At 36.6% G+C, this 23572-nt stretch overlaps 3 protein-coding genes across 4 annotated transcripts; 1 reads left to right on the plus strand and 2 right to left on the minus strand.

Moving 5' to 3' along the window:
* Nucleotides 1-3505: 3505 nt before the first annotated feature.
* LOC110855971 lies at nt 3506-4847 on the minus strand. Of its 2 annotated transcripts, none has more exons than XM_022104411.2 (2): nt 4722-4847; nt 3506-4130 (listed from the first exon to the last, which is right to left on the minus strand). In XM_022104411.2, exon 2 carries the CDS (start codon nt 4122-4124, stop codon nt 3636-3638), a length of 489 nt encoding a protein of 162 aa, XP_021960103.1. In that variant the 5' UTR covers nt 4125-4130; nt 4722-4847; the 3' UTR covers nt 3506-3635. The 2 variants fall into 2 exon arrangements, with proteins under 2 accessions (XP_021960103.1, XP_021960102.1); XM_022104410.2 differs by having other exon boundaries at nt 4693-4843.
* Nucleotides 4848-16000: 11153 nt separating this feature from the next.
* LOC110855950 (cell death-inducing p53-target protein 1) lies at nt 16001-17914 on the plus strand. Its single transcript, XM_022104384.2, has 4 exons — nt 16001-16153; nt 16282-16562; nt 16885-17026; nt 17117-17914. The coding sequence occupies exons 2-4, from the start codon at nt 16331-16333 to the stop codon at nt 17223-17225; spliced, it is 483 nt and encodes a 160-aa protein (XP_021960076.1). The 5' UTR covers nt 16001-16153; nt 16282-16330; the 3' UTR covers nt 17226-17914.
* A 3612-nt stretch (nt 17915-21526) lies between these two features.
* LOC110856055 lies at nt 21527-23217 on the minus strand. The gene is made up of 2 exons (XM_022104498.2): nt 22667-23217; nt 21527-21995 (listed from the first exon to the last, which is right to left on the minus strand). The coding sequence occupies exons 1-2, from the start codon at nt 22920-22922 to the stop codon at nt 21664-21666; spliced, it is 588 nt and encodes a 195-aa protein (XP_021960190.1). The 5' UTR covers nt 22923-23217; the 3' UTR covers nt 21527-21663.
* Nucleotides 23218-23572: the final 355 nt, after the last annotated feature.

Raw genomic sequence — 23572 nt, forward strand, 5'->3', positions numbered from 1 at the left:
GATTCGACTTTTGGAACTTTGTTTACACATTGCATACCGCTTGGATATCCAGAAATGGCAGGCACGTGGACCTGTGCTTCAGGCAAGTGTAAAGAAGAGGAAGGAAGAGATCCAACAGTTACTGCTGAAAGAAATGGGACTGCGGGTGGATTTTCCAAATAATACTGGCAGTGGAACATCCAATGATGGCAACACCGCTCGTCGAGCATTCCGAAATTACGAAGAGTTCGCAAAGTTGACTGGATTAGATGTGGAGTTTGTTCGAAGGCTCTGGGTCATCTTGGTGGCCTTAACTTGTCAACTCCCCCTCAACGCTGACAAATTTGGAGAGTATTGCTTCAACGTAGTACAATATTACCTAACTTTGTATCAATGGTTCCCGATGCCTGCATCAATGCACAAGATCCTGATCCACGGAAAGGACATCATAAATTCTAGTATTATCCCCCTTGGATGCCTTGGAGAAGAAGGAGGTGAGTCTCGAAACAAGATGTACAAGTCGGATAGACTGCGTCATTCTCGAAAAATTAGTCGAACAGCCACTATGACAGACATATTCAATCGAGCCATGGATACCTCAGATCCCCTATTATCATCTCTTCATCTGGACAAAAGAGCCCGTTATCGAAAACAGTTGGCTCTACCTCAAGAAGTCCTACATATGCTAGAATGCCCATCTGTACCAACTACACAAGAATTTGGTGACGATGATCAACAAGTCGAACCCGATGAAAACAGTTTGGACTACGAAAATGAAATTGAACTTGAAAACGAGGTAAGTATTTTTTTCCCCATTATTTTATTCTAACTATACTAAGTATTAGCCCAACGATAAAAACCAACGACAACAAATGTTTTTAGTTTTATGAATCTAGTCATTTTTGATCATGTTATAAGGTATAAAGTTAAATTGAGTGATTATAAATTATGTTTGTTATTATGCCCATGTAGTTCTACTCAGCGGCCCCAAGCCATGTACCTTAATACTCTAATCCCAGGTAGTATTGCGGTTTTAACCGACAAGGGGCCCTACCTGGCTTAAATTTTCTATTTTCAGATCTTTGAATCGAGTTGGCATTTGCACATGTGAACAACTTCAAAATAATTACAACAAGGCGTACGTTACATTTAAGGTAATGTTTTTTTTATATATTTCCTGTATTTATTTTTTTTACCAAAATCGGGGGAACATTGCCCTATCGTGCTATAATATCATGTATTATGACTAGTAATCATATTTCAGCTAATTGTAGTTCATTATAACAAATATTGTGTTCATTTTGATGTGTTGTATGTGAAATCCGCGATTATCACTTGTGACACTACCCTTGTAAATCCCAACTTTGAACCCCGCTCATGCCAAAAGTATAAACTTATAGCAGAATTTTTTTTTATCAAAATAATTCTAATTTTTTGAACTTTTTTTTAGTACTTACCAGGAATGGATATTATGGGGAATAACAGAGATATAGAGAACACATGATATCCTTACGGGAAAGTTGAAAATGCGCGTGGCCACAAAAAGTTCAATCCGTCGCACGGTGCGCTGGTGATAAACTTATCACCAGATTATTTTGTGTGTATTTACCATGCATGTTATGGCTTTACGTTATTGACAGTATTCAGGATATGAGCGAGTCAGTTACGCAGATCGGTTTTGTGTTGTAAAAATGTTGTCAATTCTTCAGAATCATAGTGATCGCGAAACTTATACTGTTCGATAACAGTGTTACCTTACCCCACTTTTTCATTCCATGTTTGACATGCAACCCAATCAAATTTTCTCCACTTGCAATCATCACATTTACAGGAATAAGTCAAGAATGGGACCTTAGGAGCACTGACATGCACAAATATTTAGTACAACACTACATATTAAGTAACTTTCATGCCACATGTGGCCTACAATACCGTGGGTACATCGATTTACAAGACTCCAAATTCTGCATCTTCCAAATAATTGCAGGCAAGCATAACCTTACAATGCTTCCCGAATTTGGAAAACAAGAAGGCAGTGAATCATTTGGTCACAGATATTTCGGTAATATAATATACGCAACCAAAAGATTTGAAAATGTTTCTTTTGTATACGAAGTAAACTACATGCTTATCAACTTTGTAACAATAACCAACCTACCATCTGCGGCAAGTGGATTGACGACATTCGTCACCCCCTTCGATGCAGACACCTGGTTATGTCTCCGGCTAAGTGTCGGCTCTGTGGCAGTGTTCCTGTCATGGTTTACTTGGCAAGGAAGCCGTCAGCAAGATTTCCATTGGAGGATGCACATTGTGACCATGGTGGAAAAAATTATCACTGTCGCATCCATCCTTCTCGGCCAGGTGGGCGATAGTAGTGTAAAGGCATACCGGGTAGGAAAAGTAGTCCTTGTCCTTCTCACGTTATGGCTTTTTGGAAATATTCTCCTTATGTAGAACTTATACCAGGGCTCGATATATTCCTGCTTGGCGGTCTTACTCCATAACCCAACGCCATCAGGGGTACACGACCTTGTCAAGTGGGACATCCCAGTTCATACGAATGATCATGCCCCCGTTGCCAAGAACCAGTCGTATCAATCGCACCTGTTGGACTACTTTATTCCGAAATTACTTTCAGACCCAGGACCGTGTCAACAATTTATTAAATTCTTGATAAAATTGCGGAAAAAAATTTTACCACCAGGTGAAGAATCAGCAGCTGATTTCATCAAAAAGAAGAAGGGGAGAAATATTGAGGCGAAAATCTACGCCCAACAGTCAACTGGACCAATGGCCATATTTTTTCATGAAGAATATCTTAATGTACTTGTTGAAGTTGCAAAAATATTTGGCACACATCGCGTGGTGAAAAATAAGGAAGGTTCGCCGTTTCGTACGGTCACATTTCTCGTCGGATCTGAAAGTATGCTTATCTGGTATGCTAAAAAAGAGTTTGGACAAATACACGTGGTTTGGTTTACCAGAGTTGTGGGGAAGCATGATCCGAATTAACGCGTTGTTGAGGTTAAAGAAACTTTGGGCTGTACGAAATAAATTTTTCACAGCTGTGCAACACCTGTTTCGTAATATTAAGGAGCAAGCAACATTCCACGAGGCGACGCCCCTGTCTACAAAATTGATATGGCCTGTCTTTGTTATCTGTTTGGTAGTGATGGGTCTTGGTGTGGCGGCCTTTTTGATAGGAAATAAGAATATTGTCGGCGTTTTTGGAAAAGTTGTATATGTAAAATGGTTAATCTATATTCGTAAAGTATGTAAATCAATGTTGGATGTGTGGCATGGCAAAACAAAACTTAAAAACTGTGGATTATGAATTATTGGTTAGGATAAACGTGACCCAGGAACATAATTTTACGTGGATCGTTATATGATGATAATGAAGAATTTGAATTCGTTGCGTATTTTCAAGAAAATATTTGCATTTCACGCTAACAAAAAACCTAATTCTAGCAAGTTGCTGTGTAGAAACTAAAAATATGTGTTAAATAAATACACCAAATTATGGCACTTCTGAAGTTCAGAAATAAACAGGAAATTTATTGATTATTTTTTATGATTTAAATTAACAAATATTTTGTAGCACACATCTAAATACTTGCAACAATTGAAATGATGTGCAAACAAATAACAGATTAATTTTGCATATTTGAAAACCAGGCAGCCAACTCTTCAACTTGTAACTTTCCGTCATTATTTTTATCCGCTTTTTTTATCAATTCATCAAACCCCAGTTTCCCCTTCTCACCAAACAGGTCTGGGTCGAAGGCTTTCATTGCGGCAACTCCAGCGTCGTATTCTTCCATTGAGATTTCTCCGTCGCCATTTTTGTCGAAATGTTTCGCCACGGTGAGACAGTAGGCTTTTATATCGTGCAGGCTTTCGAACACTTTCATGATATCGTTGACACTGCAGAGGTCATCTCCACGGGGGACACGGAAATAGTTTTTGTAAGCTTCGGCCTGTTCAGGTGTGGTTGGAATTCCAGCAGCGTTGCAGAAAGTGATGTATTCAGAATTGTGGATCGTGTTGTCTTTATAGGACGGGAGATTTCGCAGGATGGACTTAAGATTTTCCAGCTCTTGTGGGGTGAAGGGTTTTGCTAGGATGTGGGATTCGCTCATGTCGCCCTGCGTTTTATATGAAAATACAGGGCGCATTTACTTGTTGTCCCTCGTTTCTTCGAAGGGAGTGGTGCATGGGTGAATATTTTTTCTTGGAAATTTAAAAGGTGGGGAATTCTATGCAATTTTTTTGGACATGTTTGGTAGTCACACGGCTTATGTACCCGCTTTGTCTGTCTGTTTGTTACACCGATAGTTCTCTTTAGTCAAGTTCTGTCGGTTTGAAATTTTTAACACATCTGAACAAATTTCAAATATGAAGCCAAATTGAAAATTGGTCGATCGGTTAACTGGTTGGGATCGAATTACCTGAATTAGTACGTTTCGTGTAACCAAATACAGTAGAGGTTGATAAATATAGAGCAGACCTGGGTTGGGCTATGTGAAGTTATTTAATTAAATATGTGGTTGACAACCAAAAAAAAATTACACGAAATCCCCCCAACTTTTATATTTCTAAAAAAAATCATCCTTGCAACACCCCATTAGAAGAAACGGGGGAAGGTAAAAGCGCCTTGGTGAAAATAGATACTAAAAATTTTGTTATTTAATTTATTTAAAATTTTACCCTTGAAATAAGAAAAATATGAAAAATACCCTTGTGTGGTTTTGTGAATTAACTGGCTGAGAATGAATTTTTCGCAAGAAAAGTTGTGCTCAACTGAACGACTAAAGTGCGAAACGTCTAGTTTATATTAGGGTAGGATATTTCCGTTAATTTTACATAGATTCCTTACGATTACATATACTTGGCAATGAAGTCGAATGTTTTTGAAGGAATTCTTGTTACATAAATGTAAACGACTAGCGAATTTAGCTTAAATTATTTTCAGGACTAATTAAAACTTCCCGTTGCCAGTTCTGCATAATTAGACGATTCAAAAAAGGAGTAAACAATGTTTTTATGTAAAAACAAAATAAGGGAAGTCAATGCCAATGTCATGGTTATAGAAGCGTTTACATACAAACTATGCACGTTAAAGAAAGAACCTGGAAATTCTTTAATTATATAAGTAGGATTTTTCCGGTTGACACAGAACAGTCTGCCAAGAAAGAGTAGTAGTAAACAGAGTTGAGACATGTGTGTACTCTTACGGAAGGTGCAACAAAAAAATAAATCGGATCGGATTATGTAAGAGAATTTTCACTTGGCTGATTTTTTTTTGTCATCCGATCAATTGACAAACCGCCAAATAAATGCGAAGTATTCAAATTCGCACATGTTAGATTGTCGCCAAGCAGGAAAGGATGAATGCATGTCTGAACGTACACACACATCTATGGAATATATCGACTTGCGCGTATGTAATCGATGAGGACAAATTAGATTCTTATCTTCTTGAAAGGATGGTAAGGGTTTGTCATACACCGTGATACCTATAGAAATCTCCATATATTGGCAAGGAAATGAGTAAGATAACAAGTCAAAATAGGACCAATGTATTATAATTTTTATTTTGTTTTCCTGTTGTGTAAAAGCTAAAGGGAAATTTAGATAATTGCCAAGTCTTAGTCTTGGAAAAACTGATGTAATATTTTGCATATAAAAAGCGTACATTATGATGTCATGAGTGCATATTTGGAATATATCAGGCTTAAAATTTGTTACTATGCTCGGGTTTTTGTTGGTGTACTTTTTTCTCATAATAAATGCAGACACTTTTACACCCATCAATCTGTACTGTGTAGATATTGAAGAACAGAAAAAGAGATTCAGGAAATGGGTGCAGACATAAATCCACACCGTAACGTCAAGGTTGGAAGAGATTCCATTTACTCGATTTACATCTTTGTTTAGGGAACGTTCATAAATTTCATAACGCAAAAATCGTCAATTTTTTTAGCCCACCCACCCCCTTTAACATGTGTCACATAGGCACGATATCATTGGAGCCATTTAGCCCACCCACCCCCTCTTGCGTTATGAAATTTATGAACGTTCCCTTAAGTATTTATATACAGTAAGTAAAAAATATGTACAAGACTGTCGCAAATTCAATTATTATGCCAGGTTTATACTTCACTTTTCACTTAGAGTGATCCCTGTCTCTCTATGGCAACCATTAGCATTAGAGGATAGGTTTCACTCTAACTAGGAACACTAGGTAGGTGTGACCCGGACCTAGCGATGCCACTATATGCATTTGATGCATTTTTTAATTGTAGTCCTGCAATGTAACAAAATTTCCGTGTCAAAATGACATTTGGTCACGCTATGACGATTTTTGTGACGACAGGAACGCACCTATTTCTCTGTTTGTGGGGGTGCCGGGAACGTAGCGCTCACTCACCACCACAATACCACCCGAACCACACCACTGCTATACACTATGAATAATTGTTTGAATAAATTTCAAAAATATGAGTAATTTTCAAAATTTTGCAAAAATTTTCAGAATTTTCAAAATTTTCAAAATTTTGCAAAAATTTTCAGAATTTTCAGAATTTTCAAAATTTTGCAACTATTTTCAGAATTTTCAAAATTTTCAAAATTTTGCAAAAATTTTTAAAATTTTGCAAAAATTTTCAGAATTTTCAGAATTTTCAAAATTTTGCAAAAATTTTCAGAATTTTCAAAATTTTCAAAATTTTGCAAAAATTTTCAAAATTTTGCAAAAATTTTCAAAATTTTGCAAAAATTTTCGGAATTTTCAAAATTTGAGGAACTTTCAAAAATTTGAGGAATTTACAAAATTTTCACACCTACCTAGTGTTCCTAGTAAGTGAAAAGTGAAGCATAAACAAGGCATGAGGAATCAAAATGTGGTAATGTGTTAAACCCAAGATTTTGCAAAGATTCCTCCGCGAATATTTGCTATTTGCGGATAAAGGTGTAGCAAACTAAAGATAGAGGTAACCTAATTTTTTTGTACAACTGCTTGTAGGCGTAACATTTATTTATGTAACTTCTTTAAAATTATTAACAAATTTGAATAAAAAACCAAATACGACGAGCAATATCTTATTTGATACAAGTCACCTTTCTTTTCTTTATAATAAGTAAGTAAGGGAGAAGTAAATGTGCAGTATTGGGCTTAAGAGTATGTCCAACAATGGTAGAAAATTTCTATCATTGTGGAATATACCGTCGGATATACATAGAAACCAGCTCACCAAGTTACGTTGAACTACTTTAATCTCACCAAAATATTTCTGTCGACGGGTCTAAAATATATGATGAAGGGAATACATCCGTGTAACCTGCATAAAATTGCATAAAATAAATCGTACTTGTTTACTTAGGATCCCTTTAATCTGCACAATATGGCAGAATATGATTACTGATCTCTTTCAATCTACAGTTTGTCCGTGACACCTTTCCTCCTATGGTGAGGGTGCTTTCTCATTGGCAATACATTGAGGCTGAACATCTGCACTTAAACCTTTTACTATTGCAGCATGAGTGACGCGTGCATATAAAGCTCTTATGGCATTATGCTTAAGGCTCGAGTACACATTTTACCTGAAATCTAGTGACAGAATTATTCAGTGCTCTTTTGCAAAAGAGACGAATAAAAAACATGCATGCACGTCCACCTCGAGTTCAGTGGCTCAAACTTAGCAAAAATTTTATGCGTTAAACTCGTATCTCAGCCCAATCTCTCCTCCTTGTTGAGATTTGAGATTTCCTCGTAGTAACTCTTGTTCTTCTCCCACATCTCGCTCATGTTACCAGGTGGTCGAGACAGAGTGGAAGAAAAACTCGGGTTGAGAGAGTGCGAGAGTGCATGTAAGCAGGTTGAAATTGTGCTCTCACACCATGCGCAGACTTTAGTCACTTGTGCAAAGATAAAATCCCAATTTTTCATCATAAAGTTCGAATGATTGAGCTCGAGAGGTCATCCCGAGATAGGATTTTTATAGAAATGGACACCTGACGAGTTTTCGAAGAAATTGCATGTGGAAAAATTTGCAAAATCGTCTATATTTTTTATTTACAATTCAAATTGTCTTGAAAATTTTTGTGTATGTTTATCCTCAATTATTAATTTCACTACAGCATAATTACAAATTGTGTCACATGCAATTTCTTCGAAAACTCGTCAGGTTTCTATTTCTATAAAAATTCTATTTCCGGATGACCTCTCGACCTCAATCATTGCAAGTTTATGAAACTATTTCACAATGTATTAGTATAGGGAATGGGGTACGAGGATAGATGGACTGAGAGACAGCGAGAAAGCTGGACTTCTACTTTAAAACCTTTTCCAGTTCGCAATATGTATACATATTTAATCCACGTATCTTCATCAGTAGCTTGATGACAGTTGCAGTTCGGTATGGTACCTTTTCCCATCACCGGAAAAATTCGACATTTTCTATCAATTTTGCGTCCAGAGTCAATAACCAAGTCCGTATTAAAAAACACAAAAAACAAAAATAAGCGTTACTGAATAATTTAGATAATAATAATAATAGAAGTTCCTTTTAACGAAGTGTTTCCAATGTTTATTGCTTAGGCATAAAACATAAAATAAATGTAAAGTAATTATGTGCATGTTGCACGAACCCTTCGTGACGAAGGGGTCATCAGGCAGGAGACTACATTTAGTTACTAATTACACCTTGGAATGTAAATACGAATGTACTTTCACCGAGTATGACCTCTATATGAGACTGCTTATAGTCCATTTAGAAAACTATTAATTTAAGTAGCTTTAATGTAAATGTTGGAGTCTCTAAATAATTTGCCTACGTCTTTGTTGAAATACTAATATGTATGGTCAAATACATAAATGTAATGATTTCACAAAAAATATATATATGTGAGTGTGTATTTATTTATTTACGTAGGTCCACCTTTTGCTTGGGAAGGTGGACCTACATATTTATAAACCAAGGAATAAGCAGAACAAATATTTAAAAAACTAGAACTATTTCATTTCATCATTTGAAGAGTTTGTATTGTTGACAGACGTAAACTACGTGTTACAGAAGTTTTCAAAATCCACAATTTAACAATTCACCGATCACAGCATGACAAACCAAATTTGTAATTGCATTGTGCTTGTTATATTTACAGTTCCATTAATATCCTCTAATTTTAATTTGGAACAAATTGAAAGTGTGATTCCGTTAAGATCAGTCTTACAAATAATGGGGAATGTCAAGACAGGCAACCTGAATCCTTGGCAATCTGGGTTACTCGAATTTCTCCTGCAAAACCAAAACTTGCCAAAAGTTATCACAGCCGATCGATATTACAGGACTTGCAAATTGAAGGGGTATATTTCTTCGAAAGATTTTACTCGGTTACTCGTATTTCATTATTTTTTCTGCGTAAACTGGAAACAGAATCAGAGAAAAAAGGATTCGCTCACACTCGAACACGACTAAGTTGGTGTGGAGAAAATCCAACCTATATATTTCTGGTTTTAAGTATGATGAAAAGCAATATGTTCAAAATCCCGCCCGATGCGGAATCAACATCTAAATTGTTTTTAATCCATGGTGGAAGGAAGGGTGATAAGTATATCCGAATTTATGTGGTCTGCATCGCTTCAGTGTCTTTGCTGGAACTGAGGCCTTCACGAAACGACCACGTTAATATCCTAGATTACACGTGGAGAATTCAGAATTCCAACATGCAAGGCTGGCATGTAGATACAGGAGCGGGATTTTTAAAGTTTGATCCCAGAATACATACATGTAGCGCAATTCAGCGTGGTAGAAAAAGATATCCGAAGACTCCAGGAACGATAAAATGTGCTCAAATTGTATTAGGGGACAAACTCAACTTTACTGACATTTCTGTATATGGAGTTAAAAAATATAGGCGACGTCGCTGGTACAAAGTAGATTTAAGAATCGTTTATCATGAAGTTGCTAAAATTGAGGATGATTTTTACTATACTATGTCCGCTAGATATACATGGTTGCCATATTGTGAAAAAAGATTAGAATTTAAGACAGCAGTAGTTGCGTTTATGAAACATGGTACAGAAAGTTTTCACGCTCTCATCTCCCCCCTTGATAGTTATACATGGGCGGCGGCAATGATATCTTTTACACTTGTTGCAAGCCTCCTTACCACGATTGCGTTACAGGATGGTGAAGCGTCAAAAAATCCAATTGCTTACTTTATACAATCCTGGCAATGGATCATGTCCTCCTTGTCCGGGCAGTATCATGGAACTTCTGAAATCTTGAGGCTCTCTACCCATTTTGCACTATTTGTAGCTGTATTTGTTTGGTCCTTTTATCTTCTGGGAACCGTGTTTTATCAGGGGTCTATTTTTTCCGCACTTATATCCTTTACACCACCTGATCTTCCGTTAACCTTGAAATCTCTTGCCTTTTCAAATGTTCAAATCATTACAAGCAGCGGAACTTATGGAAGTCAACATAAAATAGGGTCTTTGTTAAAGGAAGTAATATTGAATAACTTGATTAAGAATAATGTTTCTTCTATTGAACTTAGCATTGCGACCAAGCTTAGGACAAGGGCTAGATTTATAGCCGCGGAATCTGAATTCCTCATTGGTTCTGCTATTTCTCGCGAAAGGAACATAACATTTGAAAAACGTGTGACAAAGCGAGCAATAGATACGTTTGGGATTATAAATGTAAAACACCAATTGGAAGAAATGTTAGCAGGGCTGAGAGTAAGGAGAGATCCGTACATTGTGCGACACACCGAGCCGTCTATTTTATACTTAAATCTACCACGATTTGTTTCTCGCGGTTTCATAACTGCCATCGTATCTCAAGGTTTGGTCAGTTAGCTTAATCAGGCTTGTTTGATTTGTGGTGGGATTTAGAGGACTTAAACACATTGCTAACCAGTATTAAAAGGAAAACTTCTAGAAAACTGTATCGAAAAATATTCACCCTAAAGTTGTTTAAGGTAAAGGATGAAATTATCTTTGCCGAGGCGGAACAAGTCTCGTTTTCCGCATTGAAAGGAGTATTCGTCTTATGTGCAGGTATATCAGGTGCTGCAGTAATTGGTTTCATCTGTGAATTGGTGAGTTATCGAATGTCAAGATACATGCGGTGGACATGTAAGTGGATTGTGTGTAAAGGGTAATTCATGATGAAGCTGTACCGTATACAAAATAATTTTAAACTTAGATTTTAAGCTGGTTGTACAAATGTGTGATTATATTTAAAGACATATGCAATTCATGCATTAAATATCTTATGCATAATAAATGTTCTAAGCTGTGATAAAAGCTATGAGAAAAAAAATTGCTGCAGATAGATTCCGTATGTCCGAGGTACATCTTGGTACAAAAACTCTGCTAATAGGATTTATTTAAACCTACCAATTATTGACCGAGTATCCTTAACGGCATATAAGTGTCTATGTTTTTAAGGATTACAGGGTCGATATTACACTTACAATATTTCGCATAGTTAATCTTGGGAATGAACAAGTTCTTAATTTATTTTTAAGCCAAAAAAATCAGAGAACTCTCTAAAAACGGTTAAAATCAATTATTTCACCAGTATTTTAGCCAGGGCACCGCAGTTTACAATTGTACATTCGTCTTGCATTAACCGGATATTTAATAATTAATATAAACCATGATCTAACTAAACACACTATTTTATTCATGAATTTGCGTTATCATTAAGCGGCAGAAGTTCGACATCCGTCCAGTAGTTTAAACTATTTCATGTGTAGGTTAATTTTGAAAATAAGTGGAAAATATTTGCAAAGTGACCGATGTTAGGGCCCGGATTAAATTGATTTATGCTTTAAAAATTTATATCACAGAAATCAATTCATTTACATATTTTCATTCATTCAATTCCAATAATAAATGTCGTAAGTCTTGCTCAATTGGCTATAGCATTTCGTGGTTGAAACATTCAGAAATGATTCTATCATCAACTATACCGGTGACAAAGAACCAATTGAAACTTATCTCTGTTTTCATACATGTCCCAATTGCTATTGTGCAGGATGAGAAAAACCAATCAGTGTTTATAACTTCGAAGCAACCACGAAGAAAGGAACGTCACCTTCTAAAAGTTCAACTACTTAGCATAGCTATTTACTCGGTGTTCCTCTTCTTTAACGGATTATGGTATCTCCAATCGCCAAAGTTACAGACGGACCAAAAAGTCTTGGTTGCCTTGATTTCCTTCTGCATACCAGGAGTAGCGTTTGTATCGGTGAGTTCATGGTACGACACCCCAGAGGACTTGGCGTCATTGCTAAACATGCAGCTGGTCTATGAACGAGGAATAAGTAAGGCTGGATGCCGCGAAGCTATAAGTTACGCCAATTTTTTGAAATGGTCACTTCAAATTGTGGGAATGGGGGGAACTACAGCCATTCAGATTTTCCTGGTTCTACTAATATTTGTGAAACCGGATACGCCACCATTCTTGGGATCGATAGTTTCAGGTAATTGAATAGAGTGATCGATCCTATTAAATTTTGAGAATAAATAAGAGGATTGTTACTTGATATCAGTGTTTGAATTTGATGTGTTCGGTGAAAATCAGGCATCAAGTTACTCAATGGAAGATATACAACAAAATTCGAACTTATAGGACATTTTGGAGCCATGTTAATCGAATTCTGGCAATACGGCGTATTAGCTCGGTTGACAATTACAACAACTACAAATATATTCATGACATCGATATTCTGCTTGTTCGTTTGGCTAAATTGGATACTAAGGTTTGATTGGTTGCGATAATTTACATAACAAGTAATTATTATTTTAAAATAAAATTGCTATTGGTTTAATCTTGCCCTAGGATTAATACGTCGAAACCGAAGTCAGATATACGATGTATGGATGGATATAAAAGTAAACTGAAGGGTTACATCCAATTGAAAATTATTGTTGAACAAATCAATACTTGCTTTCGAAGGAAGTTCTTGCCCGGAATTTTCTTTGCTTTCGGCATCTGTAACATTATCTGCAGTTATTTCTGTGTGGCATATGCCACTAATTTGTTTGAAAAATTGGAGAATTTGTACTTCTTCTCGTGTCTTGTACAAAGTGGATTTTTCTTCCTGATCGTCGGTGGTTTGTGTGGGATGCTGAATAAGAAGTCGGAGGTTTTGTTAAATCAACTAAAAGTTGGCGGTCTAGATATATCGTGTGATAGAAAGTTGTTTTTTAAGAGAGCTCGGGGATGTTCCCCAATAAAGTTAAGGTTCGGTAGTAATTTTGTAGATGTTCTGACACCTTTGCGATTTATAGTGTTGTGCATTAAAGGGACAGTGAGGTTGTTGTTGTTAAGGTAATTAGAATAGTCGTAAGTATACAAATTCATTGAATTTTGTGTGTAACAGTTATTACTTAAAACCGCACAAAAAACCGTAATCCAATAAAATCCAAAAAACTAAAACTAATGGATTGCAGATATTTGATGTAGACTTTCAGTTTGTCCGATGAGCAACCACAGTTCCAAATGCAAGGTACATATGTACAGGAATGTGAGCGTAAAATTGATACGATTTTCATTAGCTGATAGAAACTAGTAGATTATAATTTTCCGAAAGTTTTATTTTTTCTTAAGTACTTTAATATAACGTGTTCCCACTAGCATTATCAAAAATTTCTTCCACCCTTTCCCCATAGGTTTGTGCCAAGTTTGAAACTCCACAGGAAGTGATTTCTATTTTTTTTAAATAAGCTTACAATTTTAGTCTTGTTATTGGACGAGGACCCTGGTATGCTTAATTCTGTAGTACATATCATAAGGTTTCTATCGAGCTAAGATCCGGAGACTGTCCGAGCCACACACACTTTCCCCAGACCGTTTTAACTTTCTCCACCATCAGCTTCGTTGCTGATATTGCGATGTATACTGGAGCTCCACCTTGTTGGAAGTCTTAATTTTTTTTACTTGAACAGATTCTACACAAAATGAAGTCCCGACACGTCACCCGCGCAAAAATTACCTGCTACCATGATTGTGAGGTAGCGTTTCGGATTCAGGCTGGATTAGAGCTGCCCATGAGGTGAGGCAAACTCACCACAAGTGAGGTGAATTGAGTTATGAGGTGAGGTGAGCTGGGATATAACTCAACTCACTTTAAATGAGGTGAGGTAGGAATAGTGTGAGGTGAGGTGAGTCTACTCATGAGTTGCGGTGAGTTGACTCACTGAACTCATCTAGCAGTACATTTAGTAGCATTTTATGACGTACACAAATCTTACAAATATAAATAATGTTCTGAGGTTAAATAGATGAATTTAAGTTATGGTCAGATCAATTAATCAGGATTTTGGTAGAGTGTTTTTATGAGGAAATTTATTTTTGAAACCAACTCACCTCATTCAACTCACCTCATCTCACTTAATATGAGGTGAGGGTGAGTTGAGTTACTGTTTCATTCAACTCATTACCTCACCAACTCACTTCACATTTAAGTGAGGTGAGTTGGGCTGTAACTCACCTCATGGGCAACTCTAAGCTGGATGCAACGTCCTTCGGTTTTCCTGTCATATTATTCCAAATTTTGTGTGTGACATTGTCGGTGCAATTCCGTCCGTCTCTCAGCAGCGACTATTTAGCTTTGCCCCTTGCCATAAAAGTGTCAAAACCGCACATCTTTCGATTAATTCCCTGAATTTTGGCCGATCTGTAGTATTCTCTTTGCTTAAAACTGTCTTCATCTGACTTCTGTAAGCCGTCCGGCCCCTATCCGTCGTTTTCAGACCTTTCCAAGAAGTAGAAATATATTGATTCCTCATTGAGTAGCGTGGCCTAAGATCATCGCAGTCTTGCTAGCCGAACTAACAAACTTCAGGTACATTTTTGACTTTATTTGCCGTCTTGTTGCATAGTAGAATCGATCGTCCTGACCGTTTTTTGTCCCTAAAATATATTTTTTTTTCTCCATGACCTCAATGTACTTAGGGACATTTTCAATTTTTCACATATTTCTTTGGCAATATAATGCCAAACCCAATGCCATTATGTAATGTTTGTATGTGGATTCTTTTTGCATAAAAAGAAGGCTTGACTTTTTGCCTCATTTTGACAAAAAAATTACTAACGCAGACTAACAGATGTAAAAGTAGTAGCTATTTTTGTGTCTAAAAATCCTGCCCGAAAGTGATGCTCAAGGACTTTACGACCACAGTATATGTATTTATTTTTGCAATTGGAAGATGTTACATAATTGGAAACAATGCTTCTTGCGGATGCTAAATACATATGTACAATAGCGCATTATTTTGCACTTTAGCCGTCATAAGGCTTTTATAGTAAATAAAAGTAACGGACTGTACATGTATATAATTAATCCTAGCCAAGTTCAAATAATCCATGTTACATCGTTTATTAGTATAAAGCACAGAAAAATAAACATTTCTCATACTTTTCTACGTATAGAAACTACGTATGTAAATCTTACATGTATCTATGAAAATCTGTCATGAAATCTAAACCGTATACTTGAACATCGCATTGTGGATGCTAACTTACGAATTTCATCGTAAAATAAAATAAACACCCGTCTTGTGAAATAAATTATTTATGAATGCGCAGTTCAAGTTTATTCATACATAACTCCCTACTTGCTTAAATAATTGTACATATACATACCTATCCGTTTGTCTTTCTAAGTTGAACTTGTGTTATGTTCTCTTGGAATTTTCTGCACTGATAATATGTACGACCAAACTAACTCCTTTAAGTTTTTGCAAGCATTTCTTGGTAATGGTAAGTTATTCATATTAATTGAGTTCGCCGTCCATACTCACTGTAATTTACAACATGCAATCCAGCATACCAACGATAGCAGCAATTTCCCAACCCCGAGATAAAGAACAGATATGTACATATGTAGATATTGCTGCTTCTTTCCACCACCACGATTACTATATGTGTAAGATAGAAAATTCGCAAAGGGGTACAATGTACATTGGAGAAGAGAAGGTGTTGGGATAGATGGTATAGGACAAGAGTGTGACGTTGGTTTCTCTATCTTGCAGAGCAGCTGCAATGAGTCAGTAACTCTTCTCGTCTTTAACATACGTGTATTATATTGAATTCTAAATTTTAGAGATAGCTCGAGTGGAGGAATTTCTAAAATTTTAATTATCGTGGTAAGTTTTTTCAACAATAATTCAAATTCGAAATCATAACGTAAAATTTGAAGTAAAGCTACTTAAAGTATATCAACTCATAAATCAGAAAAACAAAAATTTTCTTTCATTTATTTGAAAATTAACAGGAGAACTTTTACCTTATTTCATCCACGACCAAGGCCCAGTATTATCATTATGGCCGAGCCTAAGTATCCAGTTTTGGATATTGACGACCCCCCACCACCATATCTGTTTCCGGATGGGCAACAACCTATGGTGCATTCCTCAGGGGGACCAGGAGCAGCGCCGCCGTACGAGTTATTGGCAGTTAATGATAAGGGCATTGCTGGTAATGTTCCTCTCAAGAAGGTAGAAATGATTACCCAGACACACGCCAATGTATCGACCGGCCAGGGTCCTTCAACAAGTGAGCAATCGATCAAAAAGTTTAAGACAATTTTTAGAAACCTATCACAGCCACACTTAAAAAATATACACTCTAAAAAAATGTTACTTTTTGAAAAAGTAAAAGCACTTTTCACTCTGGTTAAGGTTATATTTACTACGTACTTTGTAAGTGTTACTAGATACAAGGTAACGTTTACTCTGTATGTGGTAAGTAAGTATAACTTTAGTTGGAGTTAAAAGTGCTTTTACTTTTTCAAAAAGTAACATTTTTTCTAAGAGTGTACCCTTGTCAAAAACTAAAAGCACATTTTATGTACTAAACGATTCTTACTTTCTTCTAGGGGTGATCATCATATCGGCAATTTCTGGTCACAATCCTCAGCGAACAATTTGTCCTCACTGCAGAATGGAGATAGTCACAGTGACCAGGAAGGAGACGGGAAGTTGTCAGCATTGCTGGGCTCTTTGCATTTGTTGTTTCGTGTAAGTATTTAAAATCTATTCAAGTTGATAACCCAAACTTGTCCAAAACACATAAAAGTATGTACCTTTTTTGTTGCTATAATTTTTCAGAGGTTGTCCATTCTGCTTAATTCCGTACTGTTGCGAACATGAATGTGGAGACACGGTTCATTCCTGCGCGAATTGCCAGATGGATGTTGGAACGGTGCACAGAATGTAAAACTTTACCGCTTGGGCAAACTGGATATAAGTACCTATAAATATTAATGATCTGACACCCATACCGGAATTATCCATGCATCGAGAGATTTCTCTTACTACATAAAATTGTATAAAAATGATTATAATTTTATACACGTCCAACCTATTTCCTAAGCTAAAATCAAATCTTTAAATCGTTACAGAGATCTGAGGTAGGTATTTATGTAAATTAAATATATGCAAGAGATTAATGGACGAATCTCAGGAAACGGACATTTGATGTGTACTTAGATTACTACAAATGCGAATTTATGAGAATTATTTATAAAGAAGAAGGGGAGTTTTATTAGGAGAAATAAATATTAGGAGATAATACGTACAGAATCTTCAACACAAAACCTTGCTTTGTACATGTCGAAAAGTATGAGGGATTTAAATTGTGATTTTATATACAAGATGTGATATTATTATGAACAATTATTATTATGAATGTATTTAAGATTTCAATTCAACTTTGCAATCTTTTGACACAACAAAATTCTTTATTGACGTGGATTGAATCTTGGACGATGAAAGATGGAGATTTTGAATATCTTTGAGACTTTTGCTTATTTACATCAGATCAACTTCTCGCACTATGAATTAAAGAGATGTTAATATAATTTTAAGTCAAATAAAAAACTTATCAGTACAGTTTCCCTAAAGACTGAAAGATTCTGTAGTTTTACTATTTTGCATCCTCATTGAAACCCTCCAGCTAAATTTTAGCTTGATTGAATGATTTAAAAAATGGACGAGTCCCCCTTAAGACTCTCCAGAGGAAAATTTTTCCAATTTCAATTCTCAATATTTGATTAGAAACTGTTAGTAACTTCCATTCCATATTTTAGCTCCATTTCACAATTTTGGAAAATTGTATAGATGACCCATACGGCCCACAAGTTGATAATTTTGCCGATATCTATTGATATTCTTTCATTAGAAACCATTAACATTGTAAGTACCAAATTTCGCGTGGATCGGATGACTTTTAAAAATCGGTGTGGGTCATCACATTGGATCTCTCAAAATGAAACTTTTTCCAATTTCATATGATATTCTCTCACCAGGCGTTATTAGCGACCTCCATGCCAAATTTGGGCTCGATTGAGAGCTTTCCAGAAATCAGAGGTATACAGGTACAAACAGTCAAGGTGGACCAGTTCACAGGCTGAGGTGGTCATGTCACAAGTGCATTAACGTATATGAACGGCCCCCTGTAGCATGATCACATCGTATGTGCACGGCCCCCTGTGTTGGGTTTGTATACATGTCTACCGGTTTATGTCATGAAAATTTTCCATGCAGGTTGTACATGAAAATATTTTTCATGAACAGATTTCATACCACGCTATGAAAAGTTTACATGCAACTCCATGAAAGTGAAAATACATAGGATCGTTCCCCATTTTTATAGCGTTTTTGCGCCTCACAATCGCGCTAGAGCGCTGAATAACGAACTTGACCCGTCTCTTGCTAGTAGGAACAACATATGCAAAATTTGTTTCCAAATTTTTAAATTACTTTACTTTAATTTGTTTCCAAATTACGGGTTTTATCGCGCAGACGGACAGACGGACGGACAGACAGACGGACGACTTTGACATCTCCATAAAGGAACTTCGTCCCTTAATAATGGTTACTTTGCGAATATTGCAGTAGAATAAATTTAGTGTAATGATCAAGAGTAATTTATTGCGTCAATATATATGAAATATATAAGAAAATTTTTCAGGCAACCGTTTTTGCTCAACTTGGATCTTATTCGTATTGGAAATCAAATCCCGTAAAAACGTAACTGGCATCACTTGAAAACACCACAAGACCACAGCGCCATCTTGAAACGTGACAGCTGTGTGAATCGTTTGACCACATAATCTGAATAGTAACCGAAAGTTAATATACATAGCTCCATACATATGTCAAAATTCTAAATCATTCTAACCCTTACTTGTGCACTAGCAAGTATTCAAACTCGTACCAGTTATAAACCCTAATCGAGTCATAATTGCAATTTGAACCAGTTTCAAGGTCCACCTTGGTGAAACGAACCGTTGGCTGAGACAGAACTGTTGGGGCGATGGCAAACACGACACTTTCAAAATTTTCATAATTACCGCCACCCACGGGATAACTGAAATTCCCTCGGACACTGGACAACACGACGTTACCGGTTAGGTATTGTGCTTGGGTGGCACCGATCGAAAAAAAATCCAGTTTGAAGCCAGTTCGGGGTTCCAGTTCCAGTTCGGGGTGTGTCCCACGTTCAAGGTGATAATAACAGTTCTCGAGTCTATCGTGACATTCTGCCCTATTGTTGACCTAAATTTAATACAATACAAAATAAGTACAGGGTGATCCAAGAGTTATATGGTCACGGAGCGACTAAGTTTCAGCAAAATTTTTCTGACTCCCAAAAGTCAACCGGTTAGATTTTCTTGTACCAATTGTAGTTATTTCTAAGAAAACGATAGGTTCTTAGCTAGGAATTAAGGGAAGTCCGGGAAAATTGTTGCCATATTTTTACCGTTGGAAATATGTGTTTATGGTGTCACGTGAGTGATACGAATATTTAAATTATTACAGTTTTATCTGGCCTCCTGGACCACTAGGAATGTGTTTGTATTGGGCGAGATAAGGACCATCCGTTTCTTTAAGGCCGGAAGAAATCAGTTGAAACCTATGGGTCAGATAGGGGCCTCTTACGATCCAATGCATCTCATATCTGCCCGGCTTGACCCGCCAAGTTGAAATTCTATTGTTGCCGAAGACGTTTCAACGTAGCCTCCGCATGTTGTCACTTATCAAATAATTACGACTTCGATTAATTTCGAATGATTTTCGAATTTTCAATATAATAACACATTCCTACGTTTAAACCTGACATCTGTGTACGCAAAACGGCATGCCGTTCCTGGTTTCATGTTGGCGACAAATTTTAGTGTGATGGTCATACCACATTTCACCACCAATTTATACCCACGTTGTAAAGTAACGTCAGCCAGGTATCATGATGGACTTTACTTGTCGTGCTTACGTTGTTATATGGTTACGTATTACAACTACGTAATTTTTCAAATGGATTACGGAAAGAATTGATTTGAATCAAGGTTACTTCAATAATCTGGTGACCAGTCAAACACAGTCCTACCTGGTTTGTATACCCTGTAAAAAAATTCAAGCCGACTTTGAATATAATAAATTGAAATGTTAATTAAAAATCCAATCGAAGAATCCAACATCACAAAAAAATTTTTGTGCAATTTTTGGAACTTTTAATGTTATTCCATGTATTTGCTTAAACAGCAAAAAACAATTACTGTGAAAATAACAATTAAAATTAATATTGCATAATTGTATAAAATCCAAAACATTCACACCATCAAGAATGATGCAAGTTTAAATGATTATTGCAGAACTAATTAATTTCTAGTCGAGCAATGTTTGACGACACGCAAAATCAATTAATTTAGGTATCGAAATATGCCTTAGCTGTACAAAAAATTACTAACCTGTCATCGATCGAGATTTGATAAGTCTCAACAACGTCAAGCATTGGTTTATATTCAATCCTACCAAATGTATTATAATTATTCAACCTGTAACCGTATGCAGTACTAAAGACTAGATTTCTGCCCAGTAACCTCAAGAACATATTAGTAGTTTTGTTTGTGGTTCATCGTATGACTTCTTGGTTTTGTCAGAGCACTCGGATGTGACGCGGATGTCACACCACCCAAGGATTGGGTTACAAATTGGAGTTGGGAATCTTATTAATCCTACAAATTGGAATTCTTTTAGGCCTCGAAATACTTATAATTATAATCTAAATGTTCAAGATTTTAAAAATTATGTGCTACAAAGTTCATCCATATTCCCGGATTCATTAATTTAAAAAATCGATCATTGAATTGAAACGGATAAATAAAAATGTGCAAAAGGTTAGAATGTTCTTAGCCATCAACTAATTACGTGATAAGTTATCCAAAATATAGTTTGTGGAAATTAAAATATCCGTTTCTCAAAAAATTCGGGAGGTAGTACATTTGCACTATAATAAATGTATGTAAATATACAAACTTCACAATTTCATATTATCAAGTGATTTTTATTTACAGTTTAACAATGAATTTTATCATATGGGGTATCGGTCAAAAAATGTGATCGAGGATGTACAAATAAGCGCGGTTGACGTGTCGAAATATGATTGGGTACTTTGAGACAATTGTAAAAAATGACCGGAAAGTGATGTAGGTATGCCTAATGACATTCCGACGTGGTATCAGCCCCTGTTTACGCTTTGTTGTGCCGGGTTATTTATTTATTATTATTATTATTTATTATTAATTTATTATAAGTAAGGATATAGATTATGTCGCAAATTATGTTATTCCGGATTGCATGTACTCATATAACAGCTATTGGATCGCAATGTCCGAACAAGTTCGGTAGTATTGTTTGGACCCATCCCCATACCAATGCCATTGGAGGACGCATCTGGTACAAGTGAGCCCTTCAGGGAGGACAACTTGCGCTGTAATTGAATTTCCCGCATTCTTGACCCTCGTGCTGCCGTCGGCCAAGCGGAGGAGGTGGTTATCGAAGCATTCCTCACTCTCCACACCAGTGTTGGAGTAATCGCACAGCCTAAACTCGTACCAACCGTCGTGACCTGCCGCAATTTCAACAGAAACGGGAATCGTGGCCCCGGAGTTGTATGTTTTCACGATGATGCCACGTTCAAATTCACCTGAAAATAGAAAAAAACGGTGGAGATGTAGATCAAATTTAAACGATGTAAATTTGACCTAAACCGACGCAACTATGGTCGGTGCAATAAAATTAAAGTTTTTTTTTTGATTTTTTAGATTTTAATTGGTTTAGTTTGTAATGCTATATGAATTGGAAATTCAAATTCCAGTTTTTTTTTCAATTAATGCTGGATTTTCAAATTTAAAAAGGTTTTTGAAATATTGAATCTTAGGGTGGAGGAGGAAATCAGGATGGAAATTCGCCCAAACAAATTCAAACCAAGAATTTTATATCCCAAGCTGCTAACACGTAGTCGACGTGTACGGGATGTCCTCAGGATCACACTTGCTAGTTTGAGGTTCGCCGAACCTTTAGAGGTTCGAATACCCCCGAACCGAACCCGAACCGAACCTGGTTCGGTTCGGGTTCCGTTCGGCATCCAGAAAAAAATTTTAAGGTTCGGTTCGGGTTCGGTTTGGCGAACAAAACTAACAATTCTGCTCAGAATCTACGAATGACCGCAAATCAGATATCCTGAGGATGCACTTAGGACGTACTCCATGTCATGTATATGGACATCTCATTTTATATATCTGATTTACAGATTTTCATGGATTCTGAGCACATCCTAAAATCGTCCTCTAAGGTTTGGCAGATTGCAATGCCCACCTCCAATCTCGTGTTTTCTCAGCTTAGGGTCCAGGATGCTGTCGCCGCACAGACCACATGCCCCAATAAAGGGATCCGTGACTGCTCTGGAACCGCAAAAGTTTTCATAGTCGTCCGGCTGTCGTCCTGGATTTGCATAGTCGTATTCAGGATGTCTCCACAAGGATCCCCGCTGTACGGGATCAGAGACACGACCGTGAGCTCTGATCTCGGCAACCGCGAAAGCCAAACTGAAGCAAAGTGCAAAATACTTCATAATTATAGTTAACTTGTCTGATTGTGTTCGAGTATTCAACTCAATCCAACATAGGGCTGGGAGCTTGTATTTATGCCGGAAAAAGAGTATCCGTGTGCAAACGGGTGCGTTTTACTTTTGTGATAAGTGCACACAGTGCTGCTTGAAAAACCTGGTTTGTTGATAAGTACATATCTTAAGCTATACTGACTATGGTCACTCTAAAGTGTGATGGAAGAATAATGTTGTGTCGACATGGTGTCAAAATTATATCGAAATCACCAAACTTGTGGCGTGTGCAATTCTAAATGAATAGAATACCAATCCATGTACGTCATTCAAGTGGTTTGTTTTAGAACAGGGTTCCACTCAAAATGAACGTCCCTAAATTATAAAATAAAGTTCGGCCCGGTTTTGGTGTGGATGCGGAGGAAAGTGATTCCTAGACTTTCGGAAACTAACCACTTCATTTTTCATGGAGAAATGACGTTTTGTTTCTAAATAATTTATTGAGGACAAATCCCTATTTAAGTAAATAGGTATGTATATACGCAGAAACATACCAATGGTATCGAAAACCCGGTCAGATCGGTTCCTTATGGTTTCGAAAATATCTTATCTCACTGAGTCATTATCGCAAATATTAGATTATCGAATTATGTATGGCTCAT

The sequence above is a fragment of the Folsomia candida genome, unplaced genomic scaffold (genome assembly GCF_002217175.1).
Source record: "Folsomia candida strain VU population unplaced genomic scaffold, ASM221717v1 Fcan01_Sc014, whole genome shotgun sequence".
Classification (NCBI taxonomy): Eukaryota; Metazoa; Arthropoda; class Collembola; order Entomobryomorpha; family Isotomidae; genus Folsomia; species Folsomia candida.

Coding starts and splice junctions, on each gene's coding strand:
- LOC110855950 (XM_022104384.2), top strand. CDS start 16,331: ATGGCCGAGCCTAAGTATCCAGTTTTGGATATTGACGACCCCCCACCA. Junction 16,563..16,884: donor CGGCCAGGGTCCTTCAACAA/GTGAGCAATCGA, acceptor ACTTTCTTCTAG/GGGTGATCATCATATCGGCA. Junction 17,027..17,116: donor CTTTGCATTTGTTGTTTCGT/GTAAGTATTTAA, acceptor ATAATTTTTCAG/AGGTTGTCCATTCTGCTTAA.
- LOC110855971 (XM_022104411.2), bottom strand. CDS start 4,124: ATGAGCGAATCCCACATCCTAGCAAAACCCTTCACCCCACAAGAGCTG.
- LOC110856055 (XM_022104498.2), bottom strand. CDS start 22,922: ATGAAGTATTTTGCACTTTGCTTCAGTTTGGCTTTCGCGGTTGCCGAG. Junction 21,996..22,666: donor GAGAAAACACGAGATTGGAG/GTGGGCATTGCA, acceptor TTCTATTTTCAG/GTGAATTTGAACGTGGCATC.